The following is a 19,621-nucleotide window of genomic DNA, read 5'->3' on the forward strand; positions in this document are numbered from 1 at the left end:
AACACTTTCAGGGATAGTATGGATTGTTCTGTTTCACACCAAGGATGAAATTTATTCCTTCAAATTTTGTGCACAGGAAACTTGTGTTAGAAATAAACGTGTCTGGCAGCTGTGATTAAAGTTCCTTTCCCTTGGTCTCATCTCATTTCTGCAAGTCTCATTTCTTACTTTCAGTGATAAGGCGATGCCAAATAATTTCACAACAGATATGAATTATGAGGTTTGAGCTGTGAGGTTATTCTTCTAGTCACAATTGACTTCATGATTTGGTGTGTTCATCGTCTCCTTGTTACTGGCTATGCCTGAAACACCTTTCTAGAAAATAAACTCTGGCATAGCTGAAGCTATGAATCTGCTGTCAAAAGTCCATAGCTTGTGCTGTGTAAATTGGTGAAACACCATAGTAATTTCTCCTCTAAGATTTATTAATCATACGAGTTATAAAAAGCAGTAAAGTTCTCTGGTTTCATGAATGGGTGGCATAATTTCAGCATACCAAATCGTATTCAGTGACTAATATAATACAGTGAAAAGATGCTGATCAACTCATGTGAGTTATGTACATTTACAGAGTAGCCAAGATGTTTGTAAAATCTGCTGGTGGCCAAAGGTTACCTTTCAACACACAGCAGTAAGTTTACACAGATCCTGAACTACATTTAAGTCTTTCTGAGAAAATGCTGAGAAATTTCCACTCTGCAATCAGTGACTTCAATAGGCCAATTTACCTAAATAAGAGGTTTGCATTTGCACTACATCTATCTGTCTGCCACTTTGAATGGATTGCAGCCAGGGAGTCACCTAAGTAGCTCTTCTCCTTAATATAAGCAGTGTGGTTCTTTTCAGATAAATCAGAAAATTTGGTTCAAATAATAGTCCATTGATGTCCTCGTCTATACCCCTTATATATGTATGTGACAATAGCAAATCATTGGAATGTAAAGGAATTCAGAGCAAATTAAACATTTGGTTTGAAGGTCCTAGGTTATTACACATCCAAGAAAACTGGGTATGTGAGTGAGATGGTATTCTAGGGGGAAAAAAAATCATTAAAGTAAAAGATATATTCAGAACAATTACCATCAAGAATGATAAAAGAAAATAGTAAAGGGAATAAATAAAGAGATAGTTGAAAACAAGTGGTAGACAGAGAAGTATACACAAACAAGAGTTAAAGGACTGAATCTTAACCTGTTTTTCAGTTTTCATATGTGGAAGATGATTACAGCACAACAAGGTGTAGTATTCGAGCCAGTCTTTCATGAGTGCCATAATTTATTGTCAGTATTTCCAGTAGCAAACTACAATAAGTGTCAATTTTATGTATATCTCTATTATTACATAGTAAAAATTTGCCTATTATGAAACGAAGACTGAAGTAATTCCTTTGCACTGTTTGCAGTGCATTTTGTCACTCAGCAGTTCTGAGTATTTGCTAGTTTAAAGGCAAAACATATCTAAGAATGGAAACCAAATTCCAGAAAATGTTTATATTTTTTGGAGATGTTTCTGTCAGGAAACTGATACAATGAATTCCAGTGAATTGTGGTATCAGTATCTTATACCCATCCCTAATGAAAAAAACTAATATAAGAAAGTCTCAAGTTTCTTCTTCCTGGGAATTATTGTTTTTTTCAATAGCTTCTATTAGACAGCTAATGTATGTCTGCCGAATACAGTGGCCAGACAAGTTTAGGAATTATGTGAGGAATTGCAACGGGTGATGAGAGTACACTCTTGGTCATGTAGGAATCCAAGAGTTAGAGATGGAGAAAAAAGGACAATTTGGGGTACTCCTCTTGGAAGACAAATCAGCATGATCTTGGAATGATACAGTGGAGTTTTTCTCTCAGCCTGTCCCTTGCCTGAGAAATAACTGCTTGTACCAGCTCTCTTCACTCAGTGGAGGCTGCCAGAACTGGGGATTCTAATTTACACTGGCAATCAGGCAATCCTTAGCTGCTTCAGAAATGCAGAGAGAGGGAAGATGGGATAACAGCCAGGAGTTGCAGGAAAAGAGCACTGCAGAGCTGAAGCCAGAGGAAATAACATAAATAAAGATGTCATACATATCTGTATAGATATGATTTTCAGTGTCTGGTGTTGTGTAATGTTATCACTAATCCTTGATCATTTGAATGCTGACTACATCTGGTTGTGGTTGCAATTGCATATATTTTATGAATTGTTTACCTACAGTTGCAACAGCTTTACAGTCTTAAAACCTTACCGGTGCCTTTTCTCCATTCCACTGCTGCATTGCCAGTTCCTTTGAACTAAGTAGCTACTTAATTGCTGAAATCACAATATGCTTACATAATAAAAATCCTTCCAACACAAAAATTAACAGACTAAAATGGCATACCTAAGGTACTCACTATCTTGCTGTAGTTTAAAATGCTTGCTTTGAAACTGCCTTAATTTGAAAGCACTGTGATGGAAGACTGTTAATGATACACCAGAAATGAGCTAGGGCTGGTTTCAGAAGCACAGATGGCTAATTGGCTTCAGTTGGTAGGTTATGTCGTTTTAATTAAATTTTATTAGGAAGCATTTCAAAGCCATAACGGATGGTTTAAGATAAATATAGTTCTTCACAAATGACCTATCGCTAACCTTTATTTATATTCCTCTCTCCTCTCAGCATTAATAGAGGCTGCTGTGACTGAGCTCTCCACGGCCATCTCTTGTCTCATCCATGTTTACAGCAGCAGCTTTGATACAAATTTCCTGCTTGCCAGCATACCTAAAAGCCCTTCATGTGCAGACATCACTCTAGATTCCCAGCTCAGCTTCACTGTGTATGCTGCCCATAACATCCCAGAAGCCTGGGTGAACAGGTAGGAAGAGATCGGGTGTTCACCAGAAGAGGTCTTGTCTCTTGGATCACATATTTTCCACAGATACTAGTTTACCTCTGTTGCTTTTGTGATGCTCCTGTGTTAATGTTAGAGACTGAGTAAATGGGTGTATTATCTCCAGTGTTTTCCTAGCTTTACTTAAGCTTAGCTGAGTAGGAGACTTCCAGACTCCATATATGGATGGAAAATTAAGGAGAGGGCCTAGATGGTTGCCCTTGAATAGTGTGAAAGAATGGTAACAGAAGCAACATCAAAGCACTGGCTTTGATGGTTTTGTGTATAAATGCTTTTTTTTTTTTTTTGACTTGCTCAGTTGGAGGGAGGAAAGGGTGTGTGCTGCATGCTGAAAGATTTTAGACTGGGACTTCGTGTGACATCTGCAGTACAAGTAGCTGGTAGGGTTGTAGGCCAATTTAACAAGTTAAACACGGGTGGACTTTTGCTTAAACCCAATCTGAATGAAGCTTTATCAGCAACCTTTGCTCTTGGTGTATTCAAACTACATCACTTGGCTCAGCATGTGCATTGATGATCTTCTTTATAAATGGTGATTAAAATAAATATAGTTTATAGGTCCTATACTATGTTAAACATACCTAACGAGAAAGAAAAGAAGGGGACAACTTTAATAAAAAGTTGCTAGATGTATTCTCTTCTGCACTGTTTATTTGGTCAAATTAGTTGTCCCTTCAAATGGTTGCTTTTACTACTTAAGGCAAAATTAGCATTCTTTTCTTATGACTCCAAGATGGTCAAAAGAGAATAGATGACTTCAGTCTGTTAGCATTATTTTTTATGAGTCAAAATTCTGTTTTCTAAGTTTTTATTAATATTTTCCCTTTGTTTCCACTTTACCTTTAAATCCAAATAAGTGATTTAAAAAGAGCAAGATCATTTTCATTAGACTGTGAGCAAAACAGTGTACTATATAGCATTAGCTGTAATTAGCCATTTAATAAAAATTTGAGGGAATTTGCATTGGTTAAGGTAATAAATAACAAATTATAATTGCTTTCATGATTTTGTGGATGGTTATACCATTCCTACTGCATTTTATGTTTTACCAGAAAAATGTGAAATTACATACAGCCTAAAGGCCACTGATGACTTGAATGCTATGTTCAAGCATGTGAAAATGAGAATCCTTCTTCCTCCTTAATCTTCCTTTCCAGGCTTTCCAATTTTCATGGCTAACATGGACTTCTTAACAAGGACTGCAGCTCTGACGCCTACTCTCCTCAAATACTTTTACTAACTTCATTCATGTGCATACATGCATAGTCCCTATTCTTTCTGCATTGCATGAATTCATACTGGCTACATCATGGCTCTTTTCTTCCCTTTCCCAAAGGTCACATTTCATCCTCTTGCTGCTGTTCCTAACATATATTTAACATATATTCCTGCATATGTGTATATATATAGTATACATAATATAAGTATTAGAATATTGACATCATTCACTATCTTTCACATTGTTTTTTTTCCCATACATACTAATACGTGAGTTATGGCTATTCTTCTAATTTGGGACAGTGACCTGTTTTATGTTTTAAGACTCTTGTTACTGTCCTGTGAAATCCATCTCAAGTTCATTTTTGTGGACTGGCTTTTTGTCAATTTTTATATTTATGCTCTCTATTTCTTACTTCATTCTTATGTCCTCACTAAAATGATACAGGCATCGTGAGTTGCACAGTGATGTTTCAAACCCAATAATCTTTCTTCCTTTACTGTATTTGCATTCCTTTTTGTTTCTTTTAGCAGTTCGTAGTTTTATTTCGTTTAAATCCCAGGCACATATGCCTTATTTGCTGCCAGTGGCATAATAGTGCTAGCTTAATGTTTGGCTGCATTTGCTTCTACAGCCCAGAAAAAACAGATTCCTATCTAAATCTGGATGATATGAAGTTGTCTTTGGGACAAGACTATAGAATCATGCCTTTAAAGCCACAGGGAGGCTACCTAGGTAAAATACTCCACAAAGACCAAAAATGGGTTGAAAAGCGTGCACTCTGAACAACCTTTATGACTACAGACAAACTGAAGTATTCTGTTTAAACGGCAATGCTTAATCATTTGATTATGTTAAAACCTATTATTGCCTGCACTATCCTCCAATTGTTTGTAATGTTTAGATTTTAGAGGAATATTAACAGAACAGCAGAAGCATTTCCTAGTGTAGAAAGATAAATTTTTCTTTAACTGCAGGTGCCTACCAAGCTGCTTTATCACTCCCCTCCTCAGCTGCATGGGGAGGGGGAGAAAATAAAATAGAAAAAACTTGTGGGTCAGGACAAAGGCAGTTCAATAAAAGCAAAAACAAAGGACAGTCATGGAAGCAAAGGAAAACAAAAGATTTATTCTCCGTTTCCCATCAGCAGGCAATGTCCAGCCACCTCCTGGGAAGTAGGGCTTCAGTATACATAGCCATTTCTCCAGAAAACAAATATTGTAGTCGTAGACATCATATAGTAGGGAATACCCCTTTGTTGTGTTTGGATCAGCTGCCCTGGGTCTGTCCCCTGACAAGATCTTGCTCAACCCTAGCCTATTGGTGAGGGAAATGAATTTTGGAGAGGCAGCCTTGATGCTGTTGCAGCACTGCTCAGCAGTAGCCAAACTACTGGTGTTTATCAAAACCTTTCTATCTCCTAGTACAAAGCACAAGAGTGTAAGTGCTACTGTGGGGAAATTAACTCCATCTCAGCCAAACCCAATACAATCTCGTAGGTACTACAGCAGCCAGATCCTTCTGTAATTTTTTTCTTTCTTTTACTAAAAAGAGATACAGAAAAAGAAAAAGCATATCTGCTACAGTAATTATAACAATTGTTATAGTAGTCTGGAAGAGATCAACCATCATATTTGTAAATATGGCAGGCCAGGCTCTGTCAGTCTGCAGATGCTTCAGATTTGCTGGTCAGATTTGACAGTTTCCTAAGTTTATTATTCTTGTACAGAATGTAGTTTAAAGCTGAGAGTGGCAGGAAGATCTGGAAGTTACAAGACCAGTTCAGAATATTAGCTGATTTTGAACTATTTGCCTCTAGCTTGACTTAAAAGTTTTCATTAAGAAGAATCTGAAACCAAAAGATAGCCCAAGACTTGAATTACACTGTGAAGCTAGTCGGTTAAGTATCTGAAGAATGATGACACAGAGGGCTGTAATGCTTCTGCTGTAATGAATGTATAGATTAAGAGATTAAGTACTAACCTATTTTTTTACAGATTGTGAAAAGTAAGTTTAAATAGATTTACTGTTGATTGCAGTTGTATGATGAGCAAGTTGTAACACTTTGAAACTTGTGTCCAAGCTTCCTTTGATGGCAATAATGAAACAAAATGTTAGTCTTAATGGCAAAAATATGGAGCAGAATCTAGGGGTCATAAGTACTTATCTTGAACTCTGAACATTCAAAAAAAACCCCAAAACTCCAAAATAAACACACACACACATTATTATAAGATTTGTTATTTTTATTTTTTCATTGTTTTTGTATGTAAGGAAGGATTTTCATGAGTTTCTGAATGGTTAGCCCTAAATTTACTGTGCTGGACATGGCACATTACAACTAATTTTTTTTTTTCCTCCCTTTTTTAGCTACAAAGCTTTTTCCTTTTCTTGTTCATTGACTTATGCTGGGAAGACCATGTGTCAAGTGAAGATTTGCAAAAATATACCAGTTACAAGATCCTTCTTTTTCCTGGCGGACTGGAATGAGAAGTAAGTTTTGGTCTGTGTTTGATAGATATTTGTCTGACAGATTTTACATGTTGAATATTCATTTCAGGGGAAAAAAAAAAGACCCACATCTTTATTATGAATCTTCTTCTGAGCAAATTAAAATCCATAGAATTCAGTGAAACTCAGGGAGATGGGAGTGAAAGAGGAGTGGGATAGCTAGAGGAAGAGATATAGGACTAATCTAAGTCTGGTCTGACAATAAACTAAACTAAACCCTTCTAAGAATAGCTTTCATTTACTGGAGATGTCCTGGGGGAATACTGCAACCAAAAGGGGATACAGCCAAAGACTGTATTTCTGTTCTCTTTTGAGGACTTCCACCCTTTCGATTCACCTCTTATTAGAGTGGGTCCAACTTGAGAACCTATTGTAACATCTCTTTAAGAGTCTTCTTCTTAAAAGGTTTGGTTGTGGGTTTGGGGTTTATTGTTTTTGTTTGTTTTTATAAGAAGGATATCCAGTTCCAAAATGAAGACTGACTCTGAGACTAGAATTTTAGCATGAAGGCTACCAACTGCCAGTCACCTGCCTGTCTGCTTTGAGGAAAATAACTCCATTGAAGAGCAAAGCACACACTCAAACAACATTTAGCTAAGGCAATGGGATGACAAAAAGCATATTTGCTAAAGGTTGGAGAGAAGTAGTAAGCCATTTTTTAAGACTTGGCATCAATATTGTATTCTTCCAGCTTTCTCAGTGTGACATGTTTATATTTACAATCCTTGATATTTTTTTTATTTTTGTTTTTTCCATCAGTGTTTACTGCATTTTTAATCTGAAAGCAACTCGACTACGTTGTAATTGAACAAAGGCTACAAGTAATCTGAAAGAGTTTGGGTTTTTTTAAATCATAATTAAATAAAGAGTGTAATTCATAACTTCTTTTAACCTTTATCTAAGACACACAACAGTTTTAAGCTGGGCAAATGGAAGATGACCTTTTTATGTCAAATCTGATACACATTTATCTTAATGGAGATTTTGTGTAGCCTTCTTGATCACTGCCATTAAAAATGCATGTGGTAAAAGGTTACTGGGGTTTCCCTCTTCTCCATATCTTGTTAGGCTTCTCTATTTTGTTTATAGTTTCTCAATAGCAAAGTTTGGGTTGCCCCAGAGCCCTTCTGTGTTGAGTGCCCTTATGATACTAGGCCTTTGGCCCTTGAAACTAGCTGTGTAATTTTATCTAATATCTGTGAGTAGCAACTTCTCAGTGAGTAGCTTTTCTGTTTTTCTCCACTACTGCTGAAACTGTTCGCCCACAGAGTGTCTTATTTCTGGCCACTGTTCCATTTCCACTTTCTTCTTCTTAGTCATCCATTTGATTCAGCCTCATGCAGTCAGAAAGGATAATACCAGTTTGGTAAGCTCAGACACACGTTAATCAAAGTTCTTAAAAGTAATACGGGTATTCCCTTTCTCTTTGTATCACATGTCACTGGAAGGGAAATTTTTCTCCTCTTTGTCCAGAACTTTAACTCTCGGATTGTCTGAATCTTGTCCAAGTTTCCAGGTTCTTTTCCTGCGCGTGTACATCTGGTAGTACTTTATATATTTGCATTGTGTCCTAGGGAAACTCTGGCGATCTTTTCGATTTGCAGTGGGGAAATTGTAAGCTTTTTCTTGCTCCGAGTTCACAAGGAGTGTTAACAAATGTCTGTATCAGAAAATGCATGTATTGATTTGTTGTTTTTTTCTCTTCACAACATTAACAATTCTAACTGTACAATGTTACTGAACTCACAATGTTAACTGTAACTCTTCCTCATACAGTTTTATGTAACATAGGCAGAGTTGTTACCCTTTAACTGAAAAAGATATACTAAGGATAAACTATAGCATGTAAAACAGTTTACTTTCCAAATAATTGTTTCTAGCTAATTATGAGTGAGGAAGAGGGCATGAGACAGGGAAAACAGAGTTGCAAGCTATAAATAGGTACATGTGGGAAGACAGTTGAGAATTGCTTCTCAATTCTCTCTATGGTAATTAGAAAGAGTGGAAAATTGCTGTCTTGCTTTGTTATTCAAAGATAGAGGTATGCAAATGTGAATAATTTCCAAATGTTTAAGACTGATCACCTGAAATTTTGACACTGCTAATTTGGAGTTCTTCAGAATTTCATTTGAAAACAGTCTTCTGTCTTTCAGTGGCTTCTTAGTGTGTTCAAGGAAACTTTACTGAAGCCAATACAATTTTGACAGATTCGAAACTAGGAGCAAAATCTTATGTTAATTTTACCTTATACTATTACCTCGTCTTATTTATACTACCCATAATCCCTAAGTCTTTCAGGCTGCTATACTTTTTAACTACCAATTTCTACATTTGTTTACTGCTTAAATATGACTACACATTTTAAAAATGCTGAGAGTTGCATTGTTCTGCCAGTCCAGAAAATTAAATGGAATCAATATTATTTATATTTATCTTCTAGTTTGTTTTCTTAATCTCAAGTTTATGGAGATCTTTTGTTTTCTTAATACTTACGTTGTCAATGGGGAATAATTCTTCTAGCCTTTTACTCCTTGTATTGATTTTGTTCTTACAGAAATATGTAATTAATTTCATTTTCCACTTGAGAAATTTAGTTTGCTCTGAATATGCATGGAAAAAGCTAGAAATACACTGTCTACCATAGAGTTTCTCTTCAGGAAAAAGAAAATATAGACTGTCACATGTCTGGGTAGTTGCAGGCATGTTTTTTCCATACATCATGAAAGTATCTTATTAGAATTTTTTTAAGTTATGATTTTAAATTAATTCATATAAATTATATAAATAATTTGCACACTGAGTTTGCTAATAGCTAATAAAAAGTTGAAATGAATATTGATAAATCTGAATTTTCTCTTTAAAAAACATGAATCATTTATTGCTGTTATGACAAAGTCTGCCTTTAAATAGTGACTAGAGAGTACCGCACCACCAAAAGCACATCTGAACAAGAGGGTGGGTATCCTACTGTACTCATAAGCAACTCTTAGTTTCTTAAGTAGTGTTCTCCTCTGACAACACAAGACAGCAAATAACTATTGGTGTACAATTCACCCTTAGTGGATGCTTATACTGAAAGATTGCTTCATTGATAAGGTAAAGTGGAAGTTTAAGCTTCTCCTGCCTTTGTCATTTGTAGTGGTTATCAGTGAATCAAATGAGTTTTTATACAACTCTTCTCAAGTACTATGACCCAAGTTAATGGTTGGCAACACTCATCAATGTATTGAAAGAATGTCAGTTGCATTTTCCTTCAGAATGCAACTGTTGTAATTAATGGCATGATATCTGTGTTAGGACATGTAGAAAAATGTAGAAAGAAATCACTTATGGTAACAATGCTCAATTTTTTTTTTAACTTCAATTTTTATCTTTTCTGATTTTCTTTTAGAATCAACTTTCCTCTACGAATAAAGGCTCTTCCAAGAGAAACTATGCTGACAATAAAACTACTTGGAGTAAACAATGCCTCTAAAAATACAGAAGTACTTGCTTGGACATGCTCCCCATTGTATCCAAAAGAGTAAGATCAGTTTTGTGTGGCAGCTTATGAAAAGACCATTTTTGAATAGTATTGCACTCAACTTGGAAAAAATATAAAAAGACAGAAGTACTCATTTCAAGACCTTGCTGTAACAATACTGAGACAGTCACTTACAGTAAACTGCTCTTGATGTACCTGTAAGAGCCACATCCATAAGCTTTTCATTCTTTCCAATACATTGTTTTTTAACTTGTCTTATGTAACTGTTTGACACTTTCAGTGAAGTTCCCTAGGCTTGTTGAAAGGCCTTGCTGTACTCATTCCTTTAGCTTTGCAAAACCCTTGTCAGCATAGCATCTTGTTTGAAATGATTGGGGTTTTTTTGGGTCTGTGTTCCATTCTCACCCTCCTTCAGAATGAGGCAGTTACTGATGGCCACAATGAGCATCTTTCCCTCTCCATAGGCTTTAGAAGATTTGTCCTCTCTTTAACCTTTCTACACAGCACACAACGTAACAGTGGTTTAAAGATGCTTGTAGCCTTGAGTGTCTCAGCAGTGATGCACTAATATCTAAGGTAAATTTTCTGCAGTGCCCTAAATATATTTTAGTAGCACTGAGACATCTGAATTTAGATCAAGCCTTTGCCATTATATTTAATTTTTATTTAGACTCCATGGCTCTGCACGCCCTCAATAGATTGACAAGCCTCAAGTCCGACAAGTTTTTGCATTAGCATCCATTTATAAATTATAACTCCTTGCTCATCTTAACGCATATTTATCTACTTCTGCATTTGGTGGCAATCATTTAAAACAAAACAACCTCCCAAAATCTGGTTGCATGTATGAATTTACTGTGTTTTAAAGACCTTGGGTTCCGTTGAACTTTTAAGCTGAGATGCTTACAGCACTAGAAAATAGGACAGGACTAGAAGCTTTTTCATTCTTTTCAGAAGAAAATTCAAGATGGTTCTGTTCAGAAAAAGAGAGCAGTCTTCTGTGTCTTAGTGATTAGAGCACTTAGCTTGAAGGAAGAAAAGAAGTGTGGAACAAATTTCTACTTCAAGTATTGCTTAGGCATTTTATTCAATGACTTTTCTTTCATTAGGTTAGTCTGAAGAGGAGTACATCCCTCACTTCTCCATTGTGCATGTGTTTTTAAATTAAATATGCATTATGTTTATTTCGAGCATTTTTACCATCCTGATGCTTGGGTGAAATAGGTAGAGGGAATATCTGAGCTGAGTACCTGAACTGAGATGAAATGTTAAGATGTCCTTCTCCCTAGCAAGTTCATATGTGCTCAGTACATGCAGAAGCAGAGCTTTAGGTATAAGTTAGTTGGAGAACACTTAGACACACTTTGTGTAAATGGGATGGGTCAGAATCCTGTTCTTGAGAACTTGTGTTGTCCTAAAGATTTTCTTATTTTTGAGCATTAAAGTCCCAAAGGAACAATTTTTGGAAGATCTGAAAGCTTTTCATTCCCTGTGGTGTATATGTTTTTTTTAATATATGGCATCAAAGCGTGCATGTTGATTTTCATTAGATAGATCTCCAAGTCACCCAGACAGTTTCAAAAATTTTACAGAAAAATGGCTGAGTTCTTTCATGCCACATGCAATCAGCACAATGAAGGGGACAGGGGTTTACTTTCCTTACATCTGCTGTATAATTGTACAGATCATTGCTGAAATGACGCTTCAAAGAAGAAATAAAAGATAAGTTATTGGGGAGGAATAGTTTAGGAATAGCAAGTTCAGCACACCCTAATCTGATACCTGTGCCATTTGCAGTCATAGCAATTACTAGCACAAAGAAACCTAAATGCTTTTTGTTCTTTTAGCCAAGCACAGCTCACCTGAATTATTCAATCACTATGATTTCAGGTGATAGAGTAGTTTAAAAATAAGTATAGTCCTGGAATTCCTTCAGAAATGTGAAACTTGAAAATATTTGAACGTTCACCCAGCCTGCTTTTCCTTTTCTTTGGAGGATGATGAACAGGTTTTGGTAGTCTAACTTGCTCTCAGGTTTATGCACTTAGAAAAGAGTAGGTTTAAAACTATCAGGTAATTCATACTAGGTAAATCTACCAGTTAGCTGAAGTAATTGAGAATCATAGAATCATACAATCCTTAGGCTAGAAAAGACCTTTGAGATCATCAACTCCAACTGTACCTGTCCACTACTAAATCATATCCCCAAGCACCTCATCTACCCACCTTTTAAGCACCTCCAGGAATAGTGGCTCAACCACCTCCCTGGGCAGCCTGTGCCAGGGACTGATAACCCTTTCTGTGAAGAATTTTTTTCTGATGTCCAATCTGAACTTCCCCTGATGCAGCTTAAGGCCACTCCCTCTTGTCCTAGCACTTGGGAGAAGAGGCCAATACCCATCTCTCTACAACCTCCTTTCAGGTAGTTGTAGACAGTGATAACATCTCCCCTCAGCCTCCTCTTCTCCAGGCTAAACAAACCCAGTTCCCTCAGCTGCTCCTTGTAAGACTTGTTCTCCAGCCCCTTCAGCAGCTTTATCGCTCTTCTCTAGACATGCTCCAGGACCTCAATGTCTTTCTTATAGTAAGGGCCCCAAAACTGAACACAGTATTCAAGATGTGGCTTCACCAGTCCTGGGTACAAGGGCAGAATCACAGAAGAAACAGTAGGACATTGAGAGGCAATTTTCTGCTTCAGAAAAAAAAAAAAAAGTTAATAATTTGTTTTCATTTGACTCACCAATTTTGTGTGAAGCATTAATAAACTGTGCAATAAAGCCAACTTTCCCCACCTGGCTTCTGGAATGCAACTAAACTTCAAGAGATTTTCAGTAGATTACTTCTGAAATTGAAAGTATGTACCAAGGAAATATTTATACCTGTAGTATCATGCTAATGTGGCAAGAATACCTTGTATTACTGCAAAGACTACCGTATTGGGGTCTTTAAATAAACAAACTCTATAAATGTATATTAAGAGTGGAGAATTCTGTCCAGAAATCTTTGACAAAACATTTCTAACTTTGAAAATATCATTTTCTCAAAAGAAAACTTTTCTCAGAGGTGAATTTGAGTTCTAAAATGTCTTAACATTCTCATGTTTAGGATTAAACTTATAGGGGAAAGGACAGAAATAAGGCCTTTGAAGAAGCCAGTGGCCTTGAGGTATTAGCCTGGGTCATCAAGCATCCTTGCTCAAATACTTGTCCCGCTTGGACATTGAGCCATTCTTCTCAGGGTCAGCAAAAACAAGGACAGAGAGTGGCAGAGTGGCCTCTTTTTCGCTATTCCAATGTTTGTTAGAAAATAAATAAATAAAACTTTGGAAAAAGAAAATAAATGTCAAACAGTTTATAAATACAGTTTCTCATTTCTGTCCCACAATATCCTATGTTTATTAAAAACCCAGAAATTCTGTTCAGACTGGTTGTGACTTATATTGAAAAGATAAGGAAATAAAAATGTTATCAGTTTGGGGTTATTCCCAGCTATTACTTGAGAATCTTGATCTTTGAGTGACCTAGGAAACAAGAACGCTATTTTGAAAGACAGAATTTACTCTTCTCTGTAAATCTGATATCTGTTTTCTGTTCCAAAATTATTATTGTCATTGTATGGTCACTTCTGTCCTTCATCATTTAAATTCTTTGTGTTTAGTTTGAACTTAAGATTAAGAAAAACCGAACTTATTTTAACATATAAAGTGTAAAAAATCCTTCCATCTGTTTCAAGAAGTGTGAAAAGTTTCTCATGCTTTTGGGCAAAACCATGTCAAAGTCCCTTGCCAGATCAAAGGGCTGTAGCTATTTTTTGATATTTGATCATTCCAATTCTTCTCTAAAAAAATACTGACTAAGCGGAGTGTATAAGAAATATATTAAAAATTAGAAGCAAGTCCCAACTGTTTAAATATAGCATATTACTTATTATTTAGCATTTCTTATCCTATGTTGAAACTACACAGTACCCAAAAACATTCTGAAGAATTTGGCCTGTTTAATTTTGGTGATAGTAAAGACTTGTCAGGAAGCAGGTATTTAGTACACCTCATATTTGCTTAATTTACATTATTTCTTGAATTCTAGTAGTAGCTTTAGCTATTCTGACACTTGCCTTGCAGTGTGCTGGTGGATGACATGACTAGCTGATGGATAAACAGGGCAGCTACTGTAATCTTTATCAAATGTGTGTTGAGATTACTTCTTATCAATTTTGCGTGTTTCTGTAGAGTCCCACTCTTTACAAAACTGACTTCCTGAAAGTGCTCTCCAATCTTTACCTAAATATAGTTGTTTACCTTAGAGTTATTACTCATAACTTATTTTTTATATTTATGTGTTGGGTCAAAAATTAGGAAAGAATCTGGAACATAATTGCAAATTTGTTTCAAAAATCTAGAATAATCCGGTAATTTTATATTTGGTGTATACAGCATCTTCAAATTTATGGAAGTTATTTAAACTAGAAACTGGGATAGAAGATGTCCTTATTAATGTCTGTAGGACATCTAGCATTACTTTGCAGTTGAAAAATATATCTTTAATTTGAATTTTCTAGAATTCTGTAGTATTGGTAATTATAGTGAAGTATCTATTTCACAATATCATTCTAATACAGAATTAAGACTGCTTGGGACATAAGATATGGGGGTTTTATAGCTTAGCAGCTTTGGATTTCCTTTAAATTTAACCCCAACTCTGAATTACTGAGGCTTACAATGTCAGGTTTGGGGATAATTACTTTTTTTTTTTTATTACACACTGTAGTTTGTCCTCATTTTCCTGTTATATACAGTCTAAACTGTAACTCGGTTCTAATGTTATGTACATTTGGGAATGAATGCAGTGATAATGACTATAGCTGCCAGCTTGTCCAGTAGGTGAGTCGCCAGATCAACCTTTCTTATCCCTGTCAGGTAGCTGAGTTTAGATAGTGGCCCTAAATCAATAAAGCCCTCAATGGTGCATCTGTATCAAATTGTCTTATTAGACACAAGAGGCAGTTAAAAAAGTGTTTGCAAGCCTGCATGCCAACTTTCCATTCCTCCACATCAGAAAAATGTGTTTATCTCTTCAGCTGAATAGTTTGGTGATCCAGAGCTAATTAACAAAACAGAAATCCATCATTTGTGGCAATCTGGGAGTTGTAATGCACCCCATAATGGCCATTGCTCTAACTTCACTGATTCTAACATCACAATTTATTTTGAATCGGTATTTCCAAATCAGAAAGCATGCAATAAAAATTCCCTCTTGCTGGGTGTGGCGAGGAAAGTCTCCCATGTGATTTTAGGACACAAGGTTGATTTTTTTAAGTTAGGGTAACTTGAGCTGTCCATAAATAGCAATGTCCTCTTCTGCTGTAATAAGACAAGAAGTTTATTTTAGCTCTGGTGACAAACAAGAGCTGGGAACATGTGTAGTTCCAGGGGTTCCCGTTTGTCCTTGCTTTGCATGAGCATATAAATAAATAAGTAGCAGTAACAGAGCAGCACTTATTTATTACCCTTCTGATGTGCTTTATTCTAAAATTGCTATGTGGAAGCCATTGTCTATGACTATGATCATTATACAGTCTTTACAAAGGTCAGTATCACTACCCTCACCTTTCAGATGGCAAAACTGGCAAGCAGAACAGGGAGTGACCTGCCTGACCTCATAAGCAGAAGGAGGTAGCACAGAGAGGAATCTGTCCATTCAGTAAAAGTTATGGTTATCATGATTATAATGCTATCTCCTTCCTTTTCTGAATAGACCCTGCACACTTTACCTTTTTCTAAAAATAATGATGCGTCTATTCACTGTTTCATTCACCTAAATGGCCCCTGTTATTGTTCTTTTTCTGTGCCCAACAGGAGATTCTGTCCTGAAGAACACTAGCTGTGCAGTGCACACAGTGCCCCAAAGATTGCTAGGGAAAGCTGTGTCTCAAAAACATACACCACATTTCGCAGTTGTTGGTGCCTCTTTACATCTTTTAAAAAATGTCTCCTATTGTTTACAGAAAAGCCTTAGTCCAAAGCGTGACTTACTGATAGAAGGATACATAAGTTGCTTACTTATTTTTAAAACTATAAATTAGGCACAAATATGTGTCTCGTTTTGAGAACAAATTTGTTTTTTCTTAGGAGATATCATCTCCATATTATCAAAGCAGTTTCATGTCTTTGATATTACTCAAAGTCCTGTCATCTGCTTTATCGTGTCAAGTCTTCTCAGCACAGCAAGGATACAATGTTTTACTTGCTATTTTTCTAACTGAGGACTTCAAGCCCACCTGCTGATTCTTCCTTATCTTCCTGGACGGTCTTTAGCCACATCTGTATCGGGTGTGAATGAGTTGAAATAATGAGCTCAGGAAATGTCTCAGTTAAATACATCTACAGTGCCTCTGAGGTCTATGCTACTTCTTATATCTGTCTATACAGGTTTCCCAGGAAAAAAAATCACTGTTTGGATTCCTTTTTAAAGCCCCCTATAATTTTCAAGCACAATATGAAAGTCATTAGCAGTAATGAGAGCTCAAAAGGATATTTTAGTCTTCATGTTCATTCAGTTCTCAGCTACTATTCTCCCTTCTAACAAAAGTGCCAAGTAGTTCAAATTATGATGTAAACCCCTGTCAACAAAGGAGTGATTGAAGAGATGAGACAGGTTTATTGAAGGTCATCTGAGTATACGGAACAGAAAAACAACTTAGAACCACCACTGGTCACTTCCAGATTCATTTAGTGACCTAAATGGTCACTGTGCTATCTTGTTCACATCACAGCTTCTTTCTCTGCCTCCATTCCCCTACAAATACACCTACAGCTACAAAAGAAAATTATTTTGTCTTTAGTCCTCCTGAGCTGCATTCTCGCAATAAAATGAATAGTTTGCACTAACAACATGGATAGCTTGACAAGTGAAAGAGAATAATTAGCCCTGAATTATGTTTACACTGGGTGTTGACTAATAATGGGTCTTTATGGGAATTTCTTATTTCTTCTTCTGGTGACTTAGCAACAACATATTTCAGCTTGCAAATCAAAATGTACTTTCCTACAACAATGTTGCATTCTCATACTGCAATCTAAGAGTCCCTCTGAGTTCTTTTGTACCTCTGACACCTTCATTTTGGGTAAAACCTGTGTACTCAAAACTCAACTGTGTAGCTGGCTATTTCTATTGCAATGGGCAGAAGAGAATCTAGCTCATTCTCTCAGTTGTTTTGACTAAGCAATGCTTGCAACGATGGTAATAAAAAATATTTGTCAGTAAAAGAAAAGATGTTGAATATGATCAAATTTCTGACTTCACTAACGATTAATATGTGGACAATTTAAATGGTAAGTCCCATGTAATGTATCTTCCTTTACTCAGATACTGTGGTCTTAATTGAAGTGGATTGGATATGATTAGAATTTACACCTGAACATTCTGATATTATTCAATTTCTCTAGACTCAGTTGTGTTTACTTGCCAAATCATGCTGGTTTTCTTATCTGCAGACCACAAGCATGCCTGTTTCTGATATATGCTTGTTTCCTTGTACATGTGTTTAGACTGGTACTTCAGACCACAATTGTCTGCCTGTCTAAAAACCAGATGCAGGATGTGGTACAAACTATCGCACTAAAACTCCTTTCAGCTAGATGGGGGCTTGAGGTTCTGATAACATACTCCCTCCTCCCTGCCATCTACACATAAAATCAGCAAGGATCCTTCACGGTTGCAGTAGGTTGCCATGAGGTGCCATGAAAACACACTTCCCTCCACTTTATATAGTGTGTTAACACTTCATGATCTCTGACGTGTTTGTTCTAAAATTAGATCTTGAGATAGAAATATGGTATTATTCTTATTTTACACCTAGCTTACATGAACAACCTCTGTCACACAAGAACTCAGTGGTAAAGATTTATGTCCCGATCCCTTCAACTGCATAGTTGTTTTTACAATTAGTGAGGCCATTTGTCTGCCATTTCTGCTGATCTAGGCCAGATTTGTAGTGCTAGTCACAGAAAGATAAGGTTTTTTCTCCTTTTGCTTGTCTTTTAAACTATCCAGGTCCACATCCTTTGATGTAATTTCAATAAACACTGTTCACCTTGCCTTATGTACTGATGCAGTTTTTCTGTTTGTGTGTATTGCAGGCGGCTCATTCATGGAACAGTGTTGCTTAGCATGACATTGTACAGTTCACTTACAACAACAATGATTACCCCAGCCATCTGCAGTACTGATACACCAACCTCAGTAACGTTGCAGGTAAGAAAGCTAGAAAGCAAAGAAAAAGGTCATTTTCCAACAAACTGCAAGAAAAAGCATTGTTCCCATAGCTTCTCAAGACCAGACAGATTAAAAATCCTACTTCCATTATAGGTGCTCAAAGAAAGAAAGCATGTTAATCTTACTGGATGGAAGCATATAGTTCTGCATTGTGGTGAATAAGTATAATACTTTTATACCAAATACCACTTCTGAGGGCTAGAGAAGATTTTTGGTGGGTAACTTTTGTTCTTATAACTTTGATTCCAAAAATACTTTTGACACAAATTAATGACTTGGTGCCTGATTTAGAGCTGCCTTTCAAATCTGGATTTTTTTTTTTCTGAGTACTATTGAATTGCAAGCCATTATAAATGTAACGTACAGCTTGTAATTAGACTGAATAGCACAAAAGATTTGTAAAGGAAGTGGCTACAAGCAAAATGTCAATAAGCATTAGTATAGCTCTCCCTTGATGACTACATGCTGAACACCCAATCATTTGGGGCAGAATGGTGCTCGAACTGTTGAAAATGTATTAGGATTGCATGGTAGTTCTATCACCTTTCCAGATTATATTACCAGCTGGATACTTCAAGGTCAAAGCCATTTGTTTTCTGTATTATAAAGCTGAATCATTATTAGCAAATGACATATAAAGGCGGCAAATACAGATAAATGAGGCTAGCCTAAAAATGCCCCTTTTTAATAGACTAGCAAATGGAGATTTTCTAGTCTGAGGAGTTCAAATTCAACTCCTTAAAATACCTTCCCCTATTAATAATAAAGGGAAGTTGAGACAGTAAATGGCTATTAATATATAATCTCTCTTTTCTGAAAGAAGCAGAATGGGAGGATCTTTCATTCCCTCCTGCCTTTTTTTTCAGTTATTGCCATAAATGTGAAAGTATCATGATTTCACAGAATCACCAGGTTGGAAAAGACCTCTTAGATCATCTAGTCCAACCATTCCTATCTGCCACTAAACCATGTTCCTGAGCAGTTTGTCTACCCGTCTTTTAAACACCTCCAGATAAGGTGACTCAACCACCTCCCTGGGCAGCCTGTTGCAGAGCCCAATGACCCTTTCTCAGAAAAATTTCTTTCTGATATCTAGTCTGAACCACCCCTGGTGCAGCTTGAGGCCATTGCCCCTTGTCCTGTCCCCTGTCACTTGGGAGAAGAGGCCAGCTCCCTCCTCTCTACAACCTCCTTTCAGGTAGTTGTAGAGAGCAGTAAGGTCTGCCCTTAGCCTCCTTTTGTGAACATGCTGACAATG

At 36.5% G+C, this 19,621-nt stretch overlaps 1 protein-coding gene across 1 annotated transcript in view; it reads left to right on the top strand.

Annotated features, from left to right (window-relative positions):
- Window positions 1-19,621, top strand: part of PIK3C2G (phosphatidylinositol-4-phosphate 3-kinase catalytic subunit type 2 gamma) — a 205,328-nt gene that overhangs the window by 52,130 nt on the left and 133,577 nt on the right. Inside the window, exons 10-13 of the mRNA XM_069861952.1 lie at window positions 2,645-2,840; window positions 6,466-6,588; window positions 9,998-10,129; window positions 18,228-18,342. Of these exons, the coding sequence (XP_069718053.1) occupies window positions 2,645-2,840; window positions 6,466-6,588; window positions 9,998-10,129; window positions 18,228-18,342 (566 nt within the window). The remainder of the gene's footprint in view (window positions 1-2,644; window positions 2,841-6,465; window positions 6,589-9,997; window positions 10,130-18,227; window positions 18,343-19,621) is intronic.

Source organism: Phaenicophaeus curvirostris, chromosome 1 (assembly GCF_032191515.1).
Source record: "Phaenicophaeus curvirostris isolate KB17595 chromosome 1, BPBGC_Pcur_1.0, whole genome shotgun sequence".
NCBI lineage: Eukaryota > Metazoa > Chordata > Aves > Cuculiformes > Cuculidae > Phaenicophaeus > Phaenicophaeus curvirostris.